General features: G+C 39.4%; 1 protein-coding gene across 1 annotated transcript in view; it reads right to left on the bottom strand.

The window, feature by feature from the left end:
- AFF2 (AF4/FMR2 family, member 2) overlaps window positions 1–23930 on the bottom strand; it is a 257496-nt gene that overhangs the window by 71630 nt on the left and 161936 nt on the right. The window contains exon 8 of the mRNA XM_010569133.1: window positions 21626–21677. Coding sequence (XP_010567435.1) covers window positions 21626–21677 — 52 coding nt within the window. The remainder of the gene's footprint in view (window positions 1–21625; window positions 21678–23930) is intronic.

The raw sequence follows: 23930 nt of genomic DNA, 5'->3' as shown, positions 1-23930 counted from the left end.
CTGCTGTGAGTACTGCACGGCTGTACAGACTCTACCACGTTGCCCAACTTGCAGAATCAGTGGCATTTGGGGTTTGTGTGAATTTTTGGAGGAACTTTATTGCTGGTGCAATAAACTCATTCCATTGCCCAAACTCTGCACCTGAGCAGATGCCTAAGTGGACAGACTAGGAGGATCAGGGGCTAAAGAACACTGTCTATAATTGCCTGTAAGCAGGGTTTTTCCTGGATTTCTACTGGGGATTTGAGTGCTTTTGCATGTTAGACTTAAAGTATTAAAACATAAATATGAATGGATTTCTCTGAGAAATGAATATGGGCAGGCAGTTTAGGCACTGTGTTGTAATGGATTTTTAGAACTAATTGAATTGGTGCTGGCTGATTTAGTAGCTCACCAGAAACAGTCTGAGGAGAAACAACGGGAAGGAAGGTTTAGAAGCAGAGACTAACAGGTGGTAGTGTGGAAATTGCTTGGGAGTTTTACTGAGAATGAGAGTTATAGCAGGTTTGGGCTTTTTGTTTCTTTAAAAGCGGTTTAAGTCCTTTAGCAAATGTCCTTTAGGTACACATACACAAATGTCCACAGGTACCTCTGGTTCATAGGTGCCTATGTATACATGTATGTACATATATATACAGATACATATATGTATATATGGCCATCCTCCCATACAATTATGCATGAATGGGAGGATTTTTCAACCTAGACATGACACACTTTTTTCTGCTTCTTTTAAATACACGACAGGAGATACCCTGCAGTGGAAGAGCTGAGCATGTGTACCAACAGCACCCCACCCATTTTGTACCTCTATTGGTTACAAGTGTCTGACTTGACTGGTTAAAAACAAACCAACCTTCAGACCTAGCCCACTGGCCTGCACTTTTGCCAGTGGGAGCAAAAGATCTGTTTATGGTTACTGCTATTACAGCATACATTAACTGACCCTCGGAGTCTGACCTGCTTGCCCTCCCACTTAGTGAGTCAATAAGAAAATCCTCTGGCTCTGCATGACTTGCTTAGAGATCAGACCTTCCATGCAGAATAAGGTCTATCCAGGGAGGGAAAAACAAGGTGCCACTCCAGCTGGTAAAACAAAGATATTTTTAAAGTGCAGTCAGTAGAAACAGTCACTCCTATTCCATGTATAATCAAGGATGAAAAGGCCACGAAAAATACCACTGCGCTTTGCAAATGAGAGGTCAATTGAAATGTCAAGATATCAAATGTTAATGGATTGCATTTCCAATGATGGTTGGGACAGAAAACCATACCAAGTCAAGTCAGATGCCCTTCTGAGGAGAAGATGAGTTTTATGGCAGGAAAAGACAATAAACACCAGAAGTCTTTCTGGTTAACAAACTTGTGGCTGATGGAAAACAAACATATTTTGATAATATAAAAAGCAGCGGGATTTTAACACAAGCTACAATCCCAAAACATGTATCTGGAAGTCATTAAATCTCCAGCAAATTTAAGCATATGCAGGTGTTTGGGGAAAATGCCATTGCTTTCTCTTGAAGATTTTTAAAGGGACTATATAAGAAGAGAGTATAAAGGACACTCAAGGCAGGCAGTGTTTTCTTCCCTAAAGCAAGAAATCAATTCCAATATTCTCACAGTTCTACACCAGTTCATGGAATATATGGACCACTCTTAAAAGCATTCATTTTCCATTTTAAAAATCTAATTTCTCTCTTACAAAACTGTTGTATTTTGTAGTGTTGGATGACATCACGTTTTAGCCAAATCATTCTTTCACCTGCCCACATTTTCCCAAGGAATCTATTTGGCCATTTTCATGAAGGACTGCAATCTGAGGCATTTGTTTATAGTGACATTATATCCATTCCTTAGTCAGAAGGGCATTGCCATGCAAAGAACTCATCTCTTTAATATGGAAAACAGCAAAAAGAAACTAGTTACCTTCCTAACCACTGTCTCTGCCTGACTAGTAGACACACTGCCTTCCTCTCCCAATTGCAGAGAGACTTGCCTTGTGAGCCACTAGCTCACTGGTGGGCTCACACACGTAGAGGGAAAACAGCATTATTAGTGGCTTTTGAGTAGGAAGACTCCTTGGTCTATACGACAGAGGTATGTAGTATCAGGAATGAAGAACAGTGAGTAATCATTTGCTCTTTTGTGTAAGAATAACTACTTACGTGGATTCCAGTGAATATATGAGGAAAAGGGTTTAAAACAAACAAAAGACAGTATTTTTTCATACACTATGGTGCTCAATGCCACAGGATGTTGTGGGGACAAGAAGTATAAACAGATTTCAAAAGAGATTTTGCATGGAGGGTAAGTCCATTGATACTTCCTAAACACAGGACGTGCAGTTATGGAAGTGGAAAAGCTGTGTGCAGGAAGGTGGGATGATGCTCCCCATAGAGGATGCCTCTGTAATTGCCGTTCTTCTTCCCCCACCTTCTGCCACTGGCAGAGATAAAGCACTGGGTTGGTTGACCTTCAGTCTACATTAATGTACAGGCTGCTAAGCCAAGTGTAGTCATCCGGGAGAGTGAGGCCTAACCCTGACTGTGCCTGGATCTGAGGGGATCCTGCAGCTCAACCCACTGATAAAAGATAACTGACGTGGTCCAAGTCAACATGAACATGACTCCTCTAAGCTCTGTGCTGATGTGGGCTCCATTGCTTACCCAAGTCTGGAAAAAATTCTGGGAAGAGTGATCATCAGTTGGGTTTCAGAGCAAAGCTGCTATTGAATTTTAATGGTATCGCTGTTCTCCCCTTCTTCCATCAAACCACAGGGTACATAGAAGATTATTTCCTCTGGATGTGTCCTAATTCAAAACCATTTCTCATATAACAGCTCTTTAGAAATTGTAAACCCTCTACAGGGTAAACTCGTCTAAGTCATGTTACCTCTTTCAGACTCAGAGATAGGAACAGCAAGATAAGGACCAGCAAGCAAGAAAGTATCTAGGACACTTTGCATGCAGGAAATCCTTTTCTACTACAGACTCTCAATGTAAATATGGATAAGACCAATAGGAGAAAGTAAGTGCTCCTTATATGACAAGGGCAGGAGAGGATAAATAAGTAAATGAATGGATTCTGTAGTTATGGGGGCCATGTTGATGCCAGATACAGACAGAAAAGGGTCTTATGTTTTTGGAAAAGTAACTGCACTATTTCCCCCCCCCCCCCCACAAAAAAAAAAAAAAAAAAAATCAGTTCTGCAGACACAGAGACTCCTTAGCTATTTTCTGTGTGCTGATTTATAGTAACATTATGTCAGATGATGCTACCAATACATAAAGATGAGTTCCTATGGATGTGTTGTGTCTTGCAGTGCTACAAGCAACATGGAATTGAGACCAAGCCTTCTGAAGGAGCCAAATGCTGCCTGCATCTATCTTAGCCACCAGGAAGTTCACACCAGTTAGTCTAAGCACCTCTAGACACATGCACATTAACAAACCAGCTGCCTGGCTGCTTTACTGAACTGTAGGAAGGAAACTTCCTTGTTTTTTTCCCTCCATAAGTGTTAAGTGCTGGAGGGATTCAACAGAACAAAAAAGAACAGTAAACTTCCTCCCGAACATTAAACCAGCAACATTAATAAACTTAGCAATGAAAAGTAAATAGACCTTTTCTACAGAAGTCTTCATCATGTTATTATACTAATATGTTAAATAGCAGCACTATTAGGTCCTGTCCAAGGACTCTGTATAAACCATAGTCTTTAAATGGGAATGATTTCTGACTCCAGTTTTGGGACACAAGAACTATGTCAGCCCAATGTAAAAATAAGGAATTTTTTAATGCTAATTACAACTGCGAATATTTTTTTTTATATATATTTTTTTTTTTATATGTAAAAGAAAAAATATATTGTAACAGATGTCAAATGCAGTTAGATTCAACTCAACTTATTAGTGCATGGCTTTTAGCCAAAAGCAATTCACATTTGCAGAAGTGTACTATCACATATGTCTTAATAACAGAAATGTGTTTTTAAAAATGTATGTGATAAGTCACATATGGTAGAAGGAATCTGTACAGCTTTCAGCCCTTATGACAATGGAAGCTACTAACTTTATTTTGCATAGCTGAAGAACATTAAAATTCAAGTGAAATTCTCTTTGACATTTGAGAGCTACAAAAGCAAGAACTAAAAGCTAGACAACCCTGAGCTGTACTAAGTGTGGCTGTGACACTTATATAAATGCAATCCATACCTACTACTGCTATCTTAAAGACACTATTCTTACTTTTGCCCCAAGAGGTAATATTTTAGTATACAATCATAACTGTATACAGGTACCTTAAATAGTTACATGTCATTGAAAAATACTAGGCAGATTTTTCAGCTGTTTTGTTATGTAGAGTGTAATTAATATGTATAATGGATTCCCTAGGGTACTAACTGAAGCTGCCACCATGAACATAGTCAAAGAGAAGTTAAACAACCAGTTGGGGGAAACATGACAGGGTGAAATATGCACACGTAGGTGGAAAGAGTGAGACTGTCCATCTGGCCTTCTTCCACTCCAAAATGTTACACTTACTCAAGTCCCATAAAGGAACGATTTAACCTAAATCACCCCCCCCCCCCCCCAATCTTTCTGGTGGATTAACTGGGCATCAGTGTCACATACACACTGTTTAATGACTGCAAGGCTCAATATCTCTGTTCTATGTGGGTGAACTCAATTCAGTTGAGCCATTCCTGAGCATTTGACTCAAAATATTAAAAAAACAAAGGTGAATGAATCATAAATGATTATTCTGGAGTTGTTCCCCAGGACTCTCATCACCTTGCAACTTCTGGATCCTCTGTAATGTGAGGTGAAAACACAGCTCATTTCACACTCTCTATTAAACAACCACTGGCTAACAATGACTTTAATTCAGCTTGCACTGAATTTGAACTAGCCCTACAGGCAAGAAAGGTCCCTTGTCTTATTAGAAGTTTCATGTGCTATCAGGTCCCTGCTGGATCCTATTTCTAATTTTTATCAGATTGAATGAAACATAAAGAGAGAGTGATTTATGACTATCTTGCATCTTGCCTAATCACTCCAAGGAGTGTTCATACACATTTTGCGTTCACTTTATAAGGTGTAAATGACTATACATGATGGAAGCCAAGTGAGAAGTAGAACTGTATTCTTTTGTTATGTGTGCTAAAACACAATGATTTGTGAGTCCTGTCAGCGCATGTTCTTACAAATACAAACCCACTCCAGTCCGAAAGCCAGCATGATCAGCAAACTACTATAAAAATAAGAACATTTCCTCTGTCTGTAACAGGAATATACAGTTACTGGGACTTAGTTATAACTGCAATGATCACCTACTGAAGCTAAAAATATGTGTTTTATTGGTACATAAGAGCCCATTAAGACTGAAGTATTCATTATTTAAACAGAATCACTGATTGCTGGTAGCTTTAACTGAAAATGCCTTTTCTCAAAGAGCCAGGACATCTATATAGCAACTTTCTCAATTTAATGATATATGGTTGCGTGTTGCCGCTAGTGCCCTAAGATTTAAGAACTTCTCATAAAATGCCCTGGAAATTGCTCCCTGGTAGCTTGCTCATCCTTCACAGAGCCCTACTGTAAAGAGCAGAAACATACGTGTGTGTGTATGGTGTGAGAGGGACGCACACACGGAGTGAGGAAGAGCTCTTAATCAACAGGATGGCAAAGCCTTGATACATAGGTGCAAAATATTCCCATGTGTCTAGAAATCATTTGGCACATTCCTAGTTATTTCTCCCCTGTCAGACCTTCTCAAGGATTGCAATTAAAAATCATAATCTTTTTAGCATGTACAAACCTCCCCAAGGCTAAGAGCACTACGTATTGAGTATGATTGTGATATTATTTGGCAGCTATTCATAGACAACACATTAATTTATGGAAACTGGATGAAACTTGGGGAGTGCAATCATTAGGGACACATGTGAAATCGAAAGCTTTCCTCAATGATACCGACCTTTTTATAGCTATGATTAGGGGCAACTTGAATTCTATTATCTCTTTTGTTGCCCTTCTTACTGTCCTAGTCTTTTTAGCCATCGTATACAACAACTTCGTTAAACTCGCGTTTTCAAACAGATATAAAAATAACTTACTTTACAGGAATGTTTCTCAACTTTGTCTTTTCAGCAGCCTGTAAACAGAAGAGGGGTGGGGGAAACAAACAATTACGCAACACAACAAAGCGCAACCAAGCCGCAAGCAAACATCAACCCACAGATGCTCTTCAGCAGCGCACACCCAGGCAGCCTGCCACAGCCGGGGCAGAGGGCTGCAGGAGCTGGACCCTTTCAGAGAGACACTGCTACAGGTTTTAAACACTTCTGCCCCAGGTTGTGATATCAGTGCAGTTTGTTTGTTTTTAATGGCCACGAGTGTTTAGGAACTGCTCATTCAGGGCAATTACTTCATTTCCCGCTCTGAGGTCTGGCCCCTTTGTCACAAGCTATCTGTCCATATCTGGAACAGGAACAACAACAGGAAAAAATAAAGGGAAGAACGGACTCCGTTTCCAAAACAGTTTTTATTCGCCAACGACAGAAAAGGGCAAGGGATGACCAAATGTTCAGATCAATTTCCTCTTCTGAAACCTTTGAGAAAACACACTCCAAATCATCTAAATGAGTAAATCTTTGGGCCTCTCGGCCTGCACCACCTCAGACATGGAGCCTGGTTCCAGTTTATTGCTGAACCCATTGATCTGTGTACAGTCCATTTATCATTCATGAAAAGAGCCAGTGATCTTCACAGTATATTAGAAGAAACAACTCAGATCATCTGTCAACGGCCCTCTTATTTCTGTTTCCCTCTCCACGGGGATTTCATCTCCTTCGATTCTTCTTGAATTAAAATGTTGCTAAGCAACACAGCTGGGGGCACCGATGGCAGAGCTGCGCCAGTCTATCACACTGGTTAAGCTGCTCGAGATTTTAGTGGAGATTTTTTTTTTTTAATGCTTCTGTGGCGTAATTATGTAATCTGAACCAACCTTGCATCCCCCCCCCGATTTTTTTCAGAATAGGTAAATAATGTTTTAACGCAAGAGGGCTTGAAATATCACCTTCAGATAAACTAGTGTTGTCGTATCATTTCAGAGAATTCCTCCTAGCGTTTGCAGAACCAGACTGTAATAGATTTAAATGTGGAAAGCGGTCAGATGGTTAGTCAGATTACAAGCATGGAGAGCGGTGAAAGGCAGAATTAAGACAACTGATCCATAAACCTATTATAGTAAGGAAAGTTTTAGTGCTTAATTACCTTCAGAGATATTTTTATAAAGCCTACCAAAATTGAAGAGAAGGGTTTTGGTGAGGAATTTTAACCTCTGCTATGCTTAGGGATGGGAATAACATGGTTCCCACATAGGAACTGCTAGTATTGTGGTCCTGAAAAATGCTCACATAAGCCCTTGAGGAATTAAATCCTTTATGAAAACCGACTAACTTTTGAAACCTCTGGCACCTGCACAACTGGGTTCCAAATTTTGCCAGAATGAGTTTTCTTTTGGACTCTACAATGGGGCTAGTTTTTCAATATACCTGCTGTTTTGGCACTTTTGCCTCCAGTCATAACAAAGATAAAAATCTGTGTTTAAATCCATGGAAATCCCTAATAATAAGTTTAAATTTTGGGAGAAAGAATTAGAGCTTGTGAGAGCTGAGATGGAGCAACAGCAATCCTCTGGGCTGGCTCCCAGCGTGCGAAGAAAAATGTGTTTGTTTCATTTGGATTGTATTTTCCATCTAAAGAATAAATCAATGAATGCATGATAGGAAACAATTATATTAATTGTACAGTAGGCTTGCTAAATAAAACACTTAAACCTCAGGAAATACTAAACTTCAGATTGCACAAATAAGTGTTACAGACCCAAACCTAATTATGTCCTCTCAAACAAGCCTATGATGAAATGGGGTCCCTGCCTCATTAGCGAGATAATGTGAGTTGTGCCTCTTTCCAATGATACTCTCCCAGATCTCCCTTTTTCAGCTGCCACGTGCAAATGCAGTCAGAAGCATGTTATTAAGAAATCTTTCTGAGTAATAAACTACATGTAACAACACACAAATGCTTCATTTAAAATGGATTAAAACACCATCAAAAATGGCATTTCAGTCTCCCAAGCCTCCCACTAAATGCCAAGTTTCAGTCCCATCCTGCAGGGAACTAAAAATATTTTTAAAGCTTATAAACAGCCTTCCACAATGGCAGAAGTTTTTTTGACTGTACAGTGATATTTTGCTTGACCCTTCTATATACCAAATAGCTGGACTACAACAATTCTGAGTTCAAGCATGTGAAACTTGAATCTAAATCAGGGTTTTTTTCCCCAAAATCATTCAAAAATCACTACACAAAAGCTGGTATCAAAATACAGATAAAGAAAAGAAAACAGAAGAGTGGAGAGTGTCTAGGATCGCAAGTAAATAATAATAATGCAGTTGATTCTAATACAAAGTAAAGCAGAAGATATTCGGGAGAGCATGTGCATGATGGTGTGAGCTAAACTGTTTACATGAAAGATTAAAGAAGAAGGTGGTATTTCAGGGAGTGAGAACTGGCAATGTCAAAGTCATAGAATATTAAAGAGCAGAGTCTAAACTGAATGTCTGATTTTTGACTACTTAGCTACGTTGATGGCAACTGTTTACCCTGAAAGAAATGTGGCAACTTTAGGAAGAAAGAACTATAGATATATTTTATTTTCTTGAACCATGAACATGCACATATTTTTCCTTAGATTTCTACATGGAGAATTTCCACATTTTTTCCCCTTTGTTACTGGGAGAAGGCACTTTGCTAACTCCCAAGAAAAGGCACATGCTGGAGGGACAGTGTCCTTTGCACACATGCTTACTCATACAGAGTTTTTAACAAATATTGCAAATGTTCAGGTTAATCTACATGCCAGCCTAGTTTAATGTTGGATGATCAAGCAACTGGTCATTTCCTATTACAAAGGATTCAGTTTGCCTCTGAGTGGGGCCATAGTGATGTTAAACACAGCACAGAATATGTTGGGGATTCTGTCTGAGAAAGAAATGCAGGATCTGGCCTTCTGCTTTTATTTGTCTTGTAGGTGTTGCTCATTCATTTTTCAAAGCGTATTTGTTGTGATATCGTGAGCATGCCCAGTGGCAGAAGATAAAGGAAGGCAAAATCAAAGTGACATTGAGTAACTCTACACATTAGGCTTTGATGCAGAAACATATTGTTTGAAAATATTTGGTGTGCAGCAGGTCTGTCAATTAGAGCTAATTATTTTTCTCTGATCAGGAAGAATGCAATCTTGTTTTAGGCAGGTTTCTTTGAAATGTACGTCTTTTATATAACTTCATTATAGGAAAATACTTCTTCCAAATTACTTTTTTTCTGGGCTGCTTAGCTATTGACTCAAATTGTCTGTGTTGAGTAGTTCTCTCTGCTTTGATAATTAACTTTTGATCATTACTGAATTTAGCAGCTCTAGTCAGATGTGTTCATAGCTATCCTCCTCAACTATTTCAGTGTTCATCGCCTTTAATCTTTGAACAAAATGATCTCATTGAGCCTCCATCAGCCTCGCTACTCAGTTAATAATTCCTGTTTCTCATCTTCATGCCTGAGTTTGATTTGTTTTAGACTTGATGCAAGCTTTTGATTATTAATTTAAGATATTTCAAAGACAAACATGTTTTAAGAGTTATTTTTTTACCTTATATTCCTAGGCCTTCACAAATAAGAAACTGGTTTTAACTCCACAATGTTTCCTAAACTTCATGTATTAAAAGTACTATCTAGAAACAGAGCAGGTAGGAGGTCCCTAAACCATGATACATGTGCCCTGAGTGGGAGATGCTGCTGCAAAAGAATGGAATTAAATTGGACTGGTATAATGTAATATTCAATGGGTGTTAGCAGAATTATGGGACCTTTGCTAATTTTGAGCTTGAAAACATGCATTAAAATAATTTAGGATGATTAGAAAATGGAAGCCAGAGTGAACTAGACAATCATTCCACTTTAATTTGTAATTTCCTTCTGATTTTTTTTTTTTTTTTTTACAATTACGGCCTTTCCATAATTGTGCCTCTGCTCTCTAAGACTTTATTTCAATAGATGACTTTAGTGTTGAATAAGAAGGAAGAACATGAAGAATACATGAAAAGCAGTAAGATACAGAGGATCATCCATCAGAGAGTATTTGCCCAGGGATGTTTTCCCATGACTTCTATAACGGTGAATGACTCCTACCTCTTATGTTGCATTACACCCGATTTTGGTGTCAGTTGTTTTAGCATTAGTTCAAAAACCACCTGCACTGTGCTTTACTTGATCTGCAGGGTGGATATATCAATTACCGGACTGGCTTTTGGATAGAAAGAACCAGAAAAAGCACTCCAGTCAGTACAACTTTCCTACATCACAAAGACCTGAGGAGAATGCACTGACAAGAAGCTGGCTCAAAAATATCAAAGTAAAATAATTGGCATCTGCAGAAGGCAAATTAGATTTTTGGTCAAGTGTAACAGAGGAAGTGTCTGCTATCCAAAGAAAATATATATTTTCCGTTGCATAACTGAAAATCCAGGATTTTCAGGGAAAAGTATTTGATTTCAGAAAGTGAGATTAGACAAAAAGTATTTTTTAAGAATGCCTCCTCACCCTCTTGACTCAGAAGCACTGATCAGCCACCTAAGAAGGCAATTGCTGAGCCTCAAAGAAGTCTCTTAGGGTGAGACAGATGGCACTTCATGCCACCAAACATGTTGGCAGAAAGAAGGCCTTCATGCTTTAACTTTTTCTGTGAGCTGCTGCAAATCTAACTTAGGTTAATCTCCCAGTTTCTAACCAGCTCTGTATGCTTGGGCGAATAGCTAAGTGACTCAACAGAAGTTTACAACCCACCATGCTGTTCTCCTGTCCTATAGGTATAGAAGAGACTCCTTGGAGACCCAATTCAACAACCCAATAAAAACGAAGACATTTACCACATTAGTTGAGTTATATGTATAGTTTTCTTTCTATCTATCTATCTATCTATCTATCTTCATAGATTATAATTTGTCTTGGAAGTTATATCATGCTTTTATTTATGCAGAATGCCTTACCTATGATCCTGAGTAACGAACCAAAACCCACTACTTATCGATTGCACTGTACTGTGCTCTTACCCTGTAATGATACAGTTGGTGCTAACTATGACTTCCCGTGGAGGAGGAGAATGTAGCGTGCAGCAAACAAACCATCCAGAATTGTGCTAGAGATCAGAAAGCCCAAACCCAAGGGCTGAAGGATTAGTACGTGAAGATACATGCGTAAATATGTGTGTTGTGATCCTTTTTCTTTTTCTTCTTTACTTCATTGGTTATGCTCTCCTCTACCTGTCCCCTAATGTCAACAGAGGAGATTGTATTTCTTTCTTGCTAATTGCCTTTGACGTGAAGTTGGCAACCTTGTATTTGAGATTCTGTGTGTGATGTTCCGGGTCAGTCTCACCTCGAGGACAAAAAGCCCAATGTTACTGTATCTAGGACCAAAAAAAAATGGAGAAGATTCTCTCCTCATCATGTTGTATTTTTAAAAAGTGAGTATTTTTTCTTCAGAAGCCAAACATGTGGGATGGATCAGCTAAGATCCATTTTTTTGAAATATCAAGTCACTAAGCATGGGGTATCTACAAATCACAACAGTTCATTCAACTCTTGCTGTGTATGAAGCACAGAGAGCTTCTCATTATTGCTTTGAGCAATGCAGTAACGCTCATGGCTTCAGAGACAGATGCTCAAGAATACCTGAAATACTGGAAATTTAATTTCAGTTCATGCAGTGGAGGCTGGGTAAAATGAAAAACAGAGTTTAAGTGACCAAATCTAAAACTGTCTGTGGGTTAGGAGTCATCTTCATCCTTGATGTAAGTGAACTGCTTTTAATTGAGCAACAACACAGATATATTTGGGCTTCTGTCAGCATTTTTTCCAAATCCCCACATTTCCATCAGGCCAATGGTGGAAATCAAACTAAAGAAGTGTGCAATGAAAAACATGGCCACTTCCCATTCTTGAAGGACTATTCCATGTTTTTTAAAAAAATGCAGAACAGCTACACACACTGAGTGCGCACTACACTCTAAGGAGTGGTTGTTGCTTGTGTAGACATCCCGGAGCTGGTTTTAAATTAGCTAGTGTGGGCACTATGAACATCGTTGCTTTTGTTGCACAGGCTCCAGTTTATTCAGTGTCTTTGGTGAACTTGACAATACAAACGGTTACGGCTATCTGTCAGTGAACAGACTTCTTTTAAAGATAACTCACATAACATGTATGCTTATTTTAGGACTTTAGTACCAACCTTGACAGAAGAGGCTTGAAACAGTGCCTTCCTTCCCCAATTATTTTGATATATGCTGGATTTTTTAAAAAATGCTTTCGACGGGAAGTTGCTAATTGTACTAGCTTTGACTCCTCCATCCAAAAAGGAGAAATTGTAATATGACCTTACAAATTCTACTGATTCTACTTTTGTAGTCTTACAAAACATTGTTAAGTTGTTTTACAAATTCTAATCAATATCTCATGAAGACTAGTAGATTTAAATGCTCCAACAATACCAACTGACTTGGTCATTGCAAAATTCTATGGCAGAGAACAGAACTTCTGACTAGAACTAGGCCTAATTTTTCATAAGAATTGTTTTATTGGGAAGAACAATATACAGCCCTGGTGACAGAAAAGGTTTGGAAAATTGTAGCTAATGGTCCATGTTTAAGAAAAAAATTCTAAATTGAAATTCTGCTTTGAAACATCATTTCCTAGCACATAATTTGTTACAAATTCATTACAAATGACCTAGGCTTAGTGGATGATAATCTTATTGTGAAAATATAAAACATCTAGCTAGGAATAAAACTCAGTATTTGTCATCATCTTATTTACTGATGATTTTTCTAAAATGTGTGTTTGGTTCAAGCCTCCAGATGGCTAGTAAATAAGAAAAAAATCCATTATTTGTTGGGTTTTCTCCATAGCTGCATTTCAACATGTTAATCACATGATTAAAAATCTTGAGGAGGCAAATGGAACAGAGAAAAGGTCAAGAAACATTTACAAGTGAAACAAAAAGTCTTCTCTAAACTTTCCTCAAGAAATACGCAGCAAAAGACTAGATTCAAGGAATATCCTGTGACCTCGTTGTGCAGCTGCAGACAGTCTCCACAACCTGTGTATTCCTCAGTTTCCCAGTTCTAGCAGAAGGAGAGCAATTCTCTGTATCTCCATCCCTGAAACTTACCTGAACAGTGCTGATATTTTGAGGTCTTATAATGAGGTGTACTTAGCGTGCAATGTCCGACTGTTACTTTTGCAATGTTCACACGAATTATAACTTGCTGCATCAAAATGGAAAGGAGGATAGGCAGACATCTCAGAAACAGCCCCTTGCACCCCTGCTCATTTGCAGTTTATGCCCTTTGATTTTCTTTTGTGGCAAAGGCCTTTATCTCATTCCTTTGGGAGTCCAACCTATCCTTAGTGTCTTCCCTACTCTAAATCAATGAATAGTTGCCTAGACTTGAGAAGCAAAAGGGCAGAGTCAAAGAGTACCAGCAGTGGCAGTGCTGGGAAGATGTGAATTGATGTTGCTATTGTTCATGCTGCCCATTTATTTCCCGTGCAGGACTAAAGACTTTAAGGATTTTAATTTATACTGAACATTACAACTATACTGAATGTTAAATCTATTACAAACAGGTAGCAGAGGTAACAGAGGTAAACACACATGAAATAACTCTTTGCTGACCTTGGTCTGGTTTAGTACATTGCTCAGATGACTTAGGCAATTACTAAATTGCACAGCTCCAAAAATTATACGTAAGAGTATTGCCATGAAATTGGTAATTTTGTACGGCAGGCACACTCTCTGTGAGAGCACCCTGCCCAAATCAATTGCACTGTCACACTGTGGTCCTGACCTGTCCCTACAAGCAGGCAGAAGGTCTGTTCTGGGAAGATTCATCCTGCCGGCACAGAATGGAGCACCTCCAACTCCAGCAAACCTTGCAGTGGCAGATGAATTCATCGTAAGAAAAATTAAGGTGTTTAGTTCTCATTACTGTTCTTCTGGAATACCTCCAGGGGAGATCAACTTTCCCTTCTTCTCCCCTTATTCTGGCTGACAGAAGCTAATTACTGGATTTATCATGCCCTTTTCATCACATACTTTATGCTTGTTCTGGCCACCTATGAGTCCCTCCTTCAGACTTTTGCAACTCCCCCAGTCTCAAAGCCAGCACTAGCACTATCCTGGTGTAAAAAAACTCCCAAGAATTTAGATTTTGCAGTTCACAGACGGTTGCTTGGGCTGTTACAAAAAAGCGACACTGCAGATGGCCAGTGTAAGAAAGCCAGACACTTTCTTTACCAAAATGCTTCAGAAGGCATTCATGATAAAAATCACACTCTCCTTTTGAGGAGAAAAGGGAGATAAATGTTTCCTATGTGGTCGGATTAGTGAGTGTTGAGCACTGAGATGGCCTGCAGATATCACTGACTTCAGATTTATTTTTATAGGACAGTATGGTCAAGTCTGGCTTTTCTCTTAACAACAACAATGTTGGTGTCAATCAATTATCTCACCTGCTGCTGCCTCTGCTTGGTGCCAAAACAATACAGGGCTTTTGCATAAGTGGCATACATAGCAAGGGGCCCTGGGGAAATATATTTTTCCTCCACGCTTATAATAAAGACTCCTTTAAAAAAATGTGCGCACAAGCATGCACGCAGAGTACATGACCTGTGCTGTGGACTGAAATCTGCATCTCCCTCCTCCCTCCTACCCCAAAAAGGCTGGCAGATCTCCAGTGTCTGGTCCTTACGGCTGTACCGTGGAACAACTGGCCTTTCCACCTCTATTTAATTAGTGACGGAGGCATTAGGTCTTTTTAAAGCTTCTCCTTCAGGTGAGTGATGTCTTATGGTATGGCTGACAGAGCCTGGCTGCTTCAGGCTGGTGGCATGAAAAACTAAATCCAAGAGAAGCACCTGTTGAAGAGAGCGCTGAGGGGCTATGAAATGTCTGCTTACTTGTGGGGAAGTGAGGAGAGGACTTCTTGTAGCTGTATTTATCCATCTTTTCATTCTCCCTTTGTTAGGGCTGCCTGCCTGCCAGTATTTTCTTTTCCTATATTATTTTCTCTACTGTGGTGGAGGGTTTTTGAGACCAGTATGCCAGTGCGTACTAGGCAACCCATGGAAAAGGCAAGTCAGTGGGAGGGAAGGGGCTCCTCCAGCTCTTGTGCTGGTCCGGGCAGCTGCTGCCCCAGCACCCAGGTAAGAGCATGCCTGCAACCTGCAGGGGCAAACCTATTGTTGTTGATCTGTAGTACTGTGCACTCTACAGCAACCATTTGTCCTGAGGGTTGTATTAATCCCCTTCTTCACTGATGGATGACCTCCACAATAACAACCTGTGTGGAAACAATTACATGAGATTCTGTGAATTTGAAGAAGTTAAAAGCTCTTGGTAACACTGTGTATTTTAGCGGTGTGCCATGTTTTTCGCTCATAACTGCAGCAAGCTCAGCCCAGATCTCAGAGTGGTTACTGAAAGCTTCTGCTGATAATAAACAAATATATGATATGAACCTATATCATTACCACGTGAATTACGACCTTAGACGTGTCAGCCATCAAATCTCTTATTACCAAAGATTTGTCTAACGGAAGCTGGAGTATTCATTTTACACAGTTGATGATATATGGTTGTTTCAACTAGTGTTGTGCAGAATAAAATAATTTGAATATCAATTAAAATGGACTGAGGTAGCAAGAAGAGATATATCTTCACAAAAGGATTTTTCATGGTTATAGACTGACAAGGTTGGAGAATGACTGTATTATCCTAATGGCTTCTTTTTTCATTAATGGCTTAATGAAAACATTTCCCTACAATTATAAAACATGACTGTAGATCTTAAACACTGGAATGTGGGTTCTTTATCAAAACACACGCTGCTGCGGCTACAACTGATGCTGCACCACTCTGGGATTTCAATGGAACCCAATGGCAGATAAACTGTTTACATTAAAAGACTCTATCAAAGTTATTTTGCACCTAGTTTCATCCTAATCCATCTGATTTTTCTATAGCTTTGACAAGATGACCTCTCTCACTGTGTGTGCAGTATTGATGTCATTACTGAAGAGCTGTTCTTCAGCCCTTCTGCTGATAACAAAGTAAATGGAAATGTAGAGAAACCTTGGGGAGGTAAACAGCTTGTTCAGGATCCAGCTAAAAACCAGGAAAAATTACAACAGGGAAGGATATCTACTGTTACAAGGAAAGTGGTCACTGTTCCACTTTAAAAACTGTTTACATGATACGATGAAGGCATATCGTGACTTAGAGTTTCATAAATTTTTAAAAAATTTAACCTGAGTAAAGGCTTTGAAAGCTCAGTATGCATTATAAGAATTCAAAGCTCAGCCTATGGCTGATCACCTTTTTAGACTCAGCTACAAAGTCAAACATTTTGTATGTAATTACCTAATACTAACCTAGCAAAAAAGAATTATGTTTGCGTAAAATACGAACGATAGAGCAGAGCCGTGGATTATATGCATGTCTTGTGCTTGTATGGTTATCAGAGAAGTGGCAATAAAGTGGCAATCATTAAGGGAAGGAGAAAAAAAATCAAATAGAAAAGAAAAACACCTTATTGATTTGTTCTGCCCAAACCACTGTATACATAAAATACTGAAAACGGAGCAGGTCTGTAACTGGTATCAAAGTTTCTTTGGTTCAAAACCACACAGAACACTAGCAATGTGCTTTAAATTAAGAACGCATTTCAAAGGTTAACAGGACTATTCCTTAGGCAGAACAACAAAGAGGAGCTGGTTAAAGAAAATTGGGTACACTGCAGCTACTTAAAATACTGTATCCAGGCACAACTCATTTGGATGCCTTTGAGCTCAAAGCTAATTTGAATTATACAGAGGTGCTTTAAAGAACAAAAATACTAACCTGTGTTTTATCTAAGCTCCTTTAGCTGAACCAAGCTACTAATTAAAAAGCTTCACCACTCTTCCTAATTTCTGATGTATTTTTTTAAGAGTAATAAAGCCATCTAAAAGCTCTGTCCTTCCTCACAGAAGAGTATTAACATTAGCATCTCTGAAATGCCTTGTCATCTCATGCTTTTACTAATAATATGTCTGTCATCTGCCTTGACTGTATCTCTCATAGCCAATCTAAAAATATTGTGCAGTAGGACTTCAGAATACAATACTGATGCATATGCCAACGTTCCTCTCAGTGACAATACTACAAGAATTTACAATCCAGGCAATGCTTAAATGTAACAATCTCTCTCAAATAATACATTAAACAAATGCCTACCTGGTATTATAAATATGTGACATAAAAATCTATTGGGTTGGTCAGTGTGCATATTAAAAACCATTCAAGTAGGTAAAATTGTGGATAACTTAAAACTTTAAAGACAGCAATTTTAATAAAACTGTCAATACAATTTTCTTTGTAAAAACATTTGACACTGATTATGCTGCTTATATCGAAAGAGAAACACAAGGTCTATATCTTTAGATCTTTTATTGAACTGTGAGCACAGCATCAATAACTGCTTCTCAGCTGTAAATGAAAATTGATTCCAGATCTAACCCGTCGTTTTCTGTGTGTCTTTAATCCCAAATCACCCGCAATGAGACATAAGAATCAGCATTTTGTCTATGGGACAAAGCATGTGTCATATGGCCAGCTCCAAAGTGTCTACACTGAAGATATTGTGAGGTGTGTTTCATATGTTAGATGTAGGCAGTAACTGTGGTCTCTCCAAGCAAGGCCCAAAAACCTTTATAGATCTGAAGTCTGCAGGCACCTGCAATGAACATCTCATTGGACCTCCTGCATGTCACAGCCCAAAGAAATTCACTTGACAACTTCTGCATCAAGCCCGCAGCTGCCAGAAGCCTAAAAGGAGAGGGAAACCACAGTTCCATGCAATTTGCAGCAGTTTGGCACTAATAGTTTGGATTTCCAGTCAGCTCTGACTTGCTGAAGCCTCTTAACCTCTCTGGGGTGAAATTAAAGTGTATAGCCTCATTTTAGGAATATTTTTCTTGGTGATACATTGCTAGGCCATCATCATGTGTGCCTTAACCAAAAAAGACCTAACACTTATATTAAGGAGAGTTCTCCAGATCATGTTTATAACTCTTAGGAACAATTTCCAGTTATTCAAAATCATGTTTGAAAAGTGAATGCTGAAAGTAGGCAGCACGTTCAGTAATAGCCTTGCTAATACTATGTACAGAATACATACCTTCCACTGACTTAACCTGGTAGTTCTCATCCTATCCAGAAATCAGGCTCAACCTCTTAATTATATGACTGACTGGAGCTATCGTGTGTTGGGTGTTTCCTCAGAAGTGGGGAGAAAAGGAAGGATATGTTTAACACCTGACAGAGCACAGGGTCCATGGACCCCTAAATAAATGCAATACAGATCAGAAATAAGTGCGCTTGTTCATAGGAGTGAGAGTAAGACAGAAGAGCTTTGTTTCTTGCAGACAAGCTTCTAACAATCTTCCACCATGACAAATGGACTACTGGTAGTCTCAGAAGACAGGCTGATAGATCAAACTCTTTCCACATACTATAGACATTCACTAAGAGTTGAGATCAAGGTGCATTTATGCATCAGTGTCACTACTGCCCCTGCCATGTAAAGATTGAAGGGTTCCTAGCAATTCTCAAAGGACAAATCCTAGGGCTCCCTACCAACCACTGTTCTCAAAGAATTTAAATTTCCTTGAAATACGAGTAGAGATAAAGAAAATAAACTTGATTTTTACATACTGTGTTTTTATTAATAACAATGAGTAAATGCTAGCTCATGCTTCATATTGGCTGCAAGCCTATAGCAAAAAAAAACCAAAACAGAAAGATTGTAAAGACAGTGATTTCATTTCCTTATAGAAATGTTGCATACACTATTAGAATGGTTTTGAGCTGAGAGTTTTAATCTTTTCTCTCCCTGTGAGAATGCACACATGTGTACAGCTGAATTACAATGGTCATTTGACTGCAAAATCTTTATGCTAAAAAAAGAGTATTTTTCTAACCTTGGGCTCCACAGCTGAACATTCAACACTGTAAAATTCGCATGCTGTAATTGCCTTGATCTGTCCCTCATGAATGAATATTTTATGTACTTTTTGGAAAAAATATTTTGCAGTCAAAACCCATTGCAGTTACTTTGTTGATGTTTATGTGTCTGACCAGTGGGCCAGATCAACTTTTCTTTCCATTTCCAATCCCCTCTCTTTAAAGAGATATGGCAGAAGCTGCTAAAGTGTGAAGGCACTGCCAGTGTAATGTGTGAGTGAAGCAGCAGAGCCGTGCTGCTCAGCTTTGCAAGGCCTTAGTCTGGGATGCAGTGTGTGACAAAAATTTAAAGGACAGACACATACAGTCATTCATTCAGGAAACCTAAAAAGCTGTGGGATTATTTCCTATGTGTATAACATTGTCTATACCCTCTATTTGTAATACAAATAAAAGAGATGCAACCATACATATGTGGGGTACATAGGAAAGATGAAGGTTTCCCTTAAAGTGCAGGGCATTTAAGAAATATGCTCAGCATTCTTCTGGTCCAGACCGTTTGTTTATTTTTTACGTGATTGGAAGCATTCATGTTTGGAATCCCGAAAGATACACACCATAATCTGTTTCTTAAGAAGATATTTGGGAGAGCTTAGGAGATTTGAATCAATTCTAATCACTTAAGAGTGAGATGAAGCTCACACTGCCAAAAGGAAGAATATTTTCTATGTACTACAAAATTTTGAGAAACTACATGAACGGTCCTTATTGTGCTCTCTTGTTTGTCTGCAGCTTATACTGTGAATGGTATTACTGGGAAGTCACATGGAGTTTTGGGGCAGTCTGAGGCTTCCTACAGCTTGGGCACACCACCACCACATAAGGACTCAGGCTGCAGCCCCTGAACTGGCAGCAATGTGACACTGTTCATGAGCATGACGCTGCCTTTGGGCAAGAGGCATGCATGTACCACATGACAGCAGTGATGTTTTGAGAGGTATCATTACTCCGCTGTGCAGTGTAGACATAACCATGTCTTTCCTGGTTGGGATTAACATCAGAGATGACACCTATTCAAGTCAGTGAGGGCTTTTCATTTGATGTCAGCAAATGCCGGCCCAGGCATTTGCTTCTTCATTCAGCAATGATACGTGATTTCATCTTAGCAGTGTAAATTGTGTAAATTTGGAATAATTCTACTTAAGTCACTAGAAAACTACTACTATTGGAAAACAAAAGTAACTCCTACCTGATAATATATTTCCATTTCTAGGTTTTGGGCATCTCAGTATCACAACGTCATTTTACAGGACTACTTGGGCAAGTTTCCCATAGATCAGGAAACCTGCTGGTTTCATAAGCCACCATGTTTGTACAACAGCTCCTTGCACAAGTACAGGCTTTTGATCCTTTGGCTTCAGATGAGAGCGCAACTCGGTGCTAAAAAATACTGACTTGTATGACTAAGGGGTCAACTGACATCAGAAGGTAAATCTTTCCTGGCATGACCCTAAAGGACGGATTAGGTAGGTTGAAGAATAACATTTAGGTGATTTAAAAATAAATAAGAAAGACAGACTGACTTATAATTAACATTTCCCAGGCTGAACAGATGATCTTATGCTGAATTATAGCATTACCTTCCTCTCTACTGCAGACGTTTAAACATTTGAGCCTATTGCATATATAAAGTAACATGAAAGATGAATTTAACCTGAAGTCTCTTTTTTTTTCTGATAAGAATGTTGAGAATATGAATTTCACCAGCTTTATTTCCCAGCATTATCCATAAATATTTATAAAGTGGGAAGGATAGACAATGACACAAGCCAGTTTTCTGAAAATGACTCTTCATTAATGTCCCAAGTAGGCTGAGAGACTTTCAGTATTGATTTACCACTGCACACTGAGGACTTTCCCTCTCACAAATGGGAATTGGTGGATTCCAGTCACTAGACTATGGACTCCCAGCCCTTTACTCAGTGACTGGAACAAAACTTACAGACCCAGTCTTCTCAGGTGCAACTATACAAAGAAATTGCAAAGTGCAAATGAGCTCTGCAGTTGTGTTGGTGGTCTGATGTGGTCATTTTACACCCAATTCCAAAAAGGTCATAAATTCAAGAAATTGAGTGCCAAACAAGTGGAGGCTGTTCCACAGTTGGTTTGGTACAATGGAGGATAGAAACTCGGAGCACATTAGCTATTGCTGGGTGATGCCATGTGTGGTCTCTTACTCCAAGGCTAGTAAGTCATGTTTTGGTTTAGTTTAATCCACTTCACAAAGTTAATTCAGCAAAACTGACAAAATGCATTCCTATTTAAGAATAAGTTTCCTCCCACAGAGGTTCTATGCACAAGCAAGATTTAAGCTAATGGATTCTGCAGCTCCTCAAAATGCTTTTGATGCAAATATAGTAAACCAACATGCAATCACATTCAACCAATGAAACAACTTTGTCAGATTATACGGTCTATACACTCGTATCAGATGTATTTACCTGTTCATTGTCATCTTCATCACTGCTGAGTTTCAGATCATCCTCAAGCATTCTGAAAAAAAAGAGACAATACAGAATTACATTTAATGAATTAACTTTCCATACAATGGGCTGAATCTACCCTTCAGCAAAGTCAGAGGAAAAACTTGCTTTCTATTCAACAACAGCAAATCAGATCTGTGATAAGTAAACTGATGAATACTCCATGTATGTATGCATTAGTCCTTCTATGTGATGCTAGGTAAGAACAAATGACTTTCAGACTCATCCATCGTAAAGTTTGGCAGTCAGCTCCTCTTTCATGTCCTTTTTTATTTGCACATTGTCTCACGGTGATTAGTCCATATACAATATGTGTATTTCTAAATCAGAAGGTGGAAGGGAAATTCAGCTCCAAGACTGTTAAAAACTGAGAAAAAGTCCTCCATATTTCATTCTTGATCTAGGGCATCACTGATCTTCTTTGATGCCGGTACCAATCCCCACCTTATCAAACTGAGAATGCAAAGTGGAGAATAGCAAGAAGAGAAGGAGCTTGTTTGAGGTTTGATGGCACCTCACAGTTGTTAGTATCTGAAGGCAGAGCAAACATTTTCCTTCTAAGCTAGGAATCTGCTATTTAATATCCCCATTTTTATTTGTCCTTTTTTTAAAAAAAAAACAGGGAAATCTCACATTATTGCTCCCTGCCCTTGGTTAAAGGGGAAGGAAACTCCTAAAAGATGTGGCTGTCCCAGTGCCTCCTTCCTTTCCTTTGGCAGAAGAAAGAGTTGAATAATGCATATTACTGTATTAACACTTACATTACTTCTCTTTTTTTAATCCAAGACTTGGGTATGGCAAAACATATGGGGTAAGAAACCATGGTATTTGCTGTTACATATTTGCAGAAAAGGTCTCTCCTTTTGAGGTCTGTCTACCTAGAGACATGACTAACAGCCACCAAATAACTCCCATACAGCTTCCCATATATTCACGCTTTTATCTGGTGGTCCTCCTCAGAGCTTAAATTCCTTTGGGCACACTTCTACCTCGCACCCATCTTTTCACCTTGACAAATTCTCTTATCACAAGATGTCGTATGAATGAATCAGCACATCTCACCCAAACCCGCTGTGACAGCCACTAAAATTGCCGAGCTTCCTTTCTCCCAACCTGAGCTCCTTTACCCACGGCAGGAGGCTCGCAAATTGCAATTACTGTTTCCTTTCTGCCTTGATGGAGACTGAAGTCTATGATTTTTTATTGTTAGCCTTTAAATAACTGTAGCAATCAATGGATGTTCTGTTAGGAAGTTTTTTTTTTTGTTTGAAGACTGCCAGTAAATCATGGAAGCTTCCTGATACAAGGAATTTTAAAGAGGGGACAATAATCCCAATGTGGAAATATCAGAAGGTTTGAAGCCCTGCTGGTGCTCTTAAAAAGAGAAAGTGCAAGGAGATCTTTAAACTGGTTTGTAAGTCATCTGTCTTTCGGTGACCTCTGTTGTCGGGCAGCTCAGTGGTTACAAAGTATCTGGACACATAACTACTAGTCATTAACGTCTTGATAAATGGCAGATGCCTCCCTGTAATATGTGTACCCATAAAAGTAAGACTGTAGCATGGATAAAGAATCTTCTAAAAGTAAGAATTTGTGGTGGGTTGACCTTTGCTGGATGCCAGGTGCCCACCAAGCTGCTCTATCACTCCCACTTCTCAACTGGACAGGGGAGAGAAAACACAATGAAAGGCTCACGAGTCGAGATAAGGACAGGGAGATCACTCAGCAATTACCATCACAGGCAAAACAGACTTGACTTGGGGAAATTAATATAATTTATTACCAATCAAATCAGAGTAGGGTAATGAGAAAGAAAACCAAATCTTAGAACACCTTCCCCCACCCCTCCCTTCTTCCCAAGCTCAACTTCACTCCTGATTTCTCTACCTCCTCCCCGCCAGCGGCACAGGGGGACGGGGAATGGGGGTTTCAGTCAGTTCATCACATGTTGTCTCTGCCACTCCTTCCTCCTCACACTCTTCCCCTGCTCCAGCGTGGGGTCCCTCCCACGGGAGACAGTCCTCCACAAACTTTTCCAGTGTGAGTCCTTCCCATGGGCTGCAGCTCTTCACCAACTGCTCCAGCGTGGCTGCAGTCCTTCAGGCACAGACTGCTCCAGCGTGGGTCCCCTGCGGGGTCACAAGTCCTGCCAGCAAACCTGCTCCAGCGTGGGCTCCTCTCTCCACGGGGCCACAGGTCCTGCCAGGAGCCTGCTCCAGCGTGGGCTTCCCACGGGGTCACAGCCTCTGTCAGGGATCCCCCT

Source organism: Haliaeetus leucocephalus, unplaced genomic scaffold (genome assembly GCF_000737465.1).
Source record: "Haliaeetus leucocephalus isolate CR32 unplaced genomic scaffold, Haliaeetus_leucocephalus-4.0 Scaffold262, whole genome shotgun sequence".
Lineage (NCBI taxonomy): Eukaryota > Metazoa > Chordata > Aves > Accipitriformes > Accipitridae > Haliaeetus > Haliaeetus leucocephalus.
This window is presented reverse-complemented; position numbering and strand designations above follow the sequence as displayed.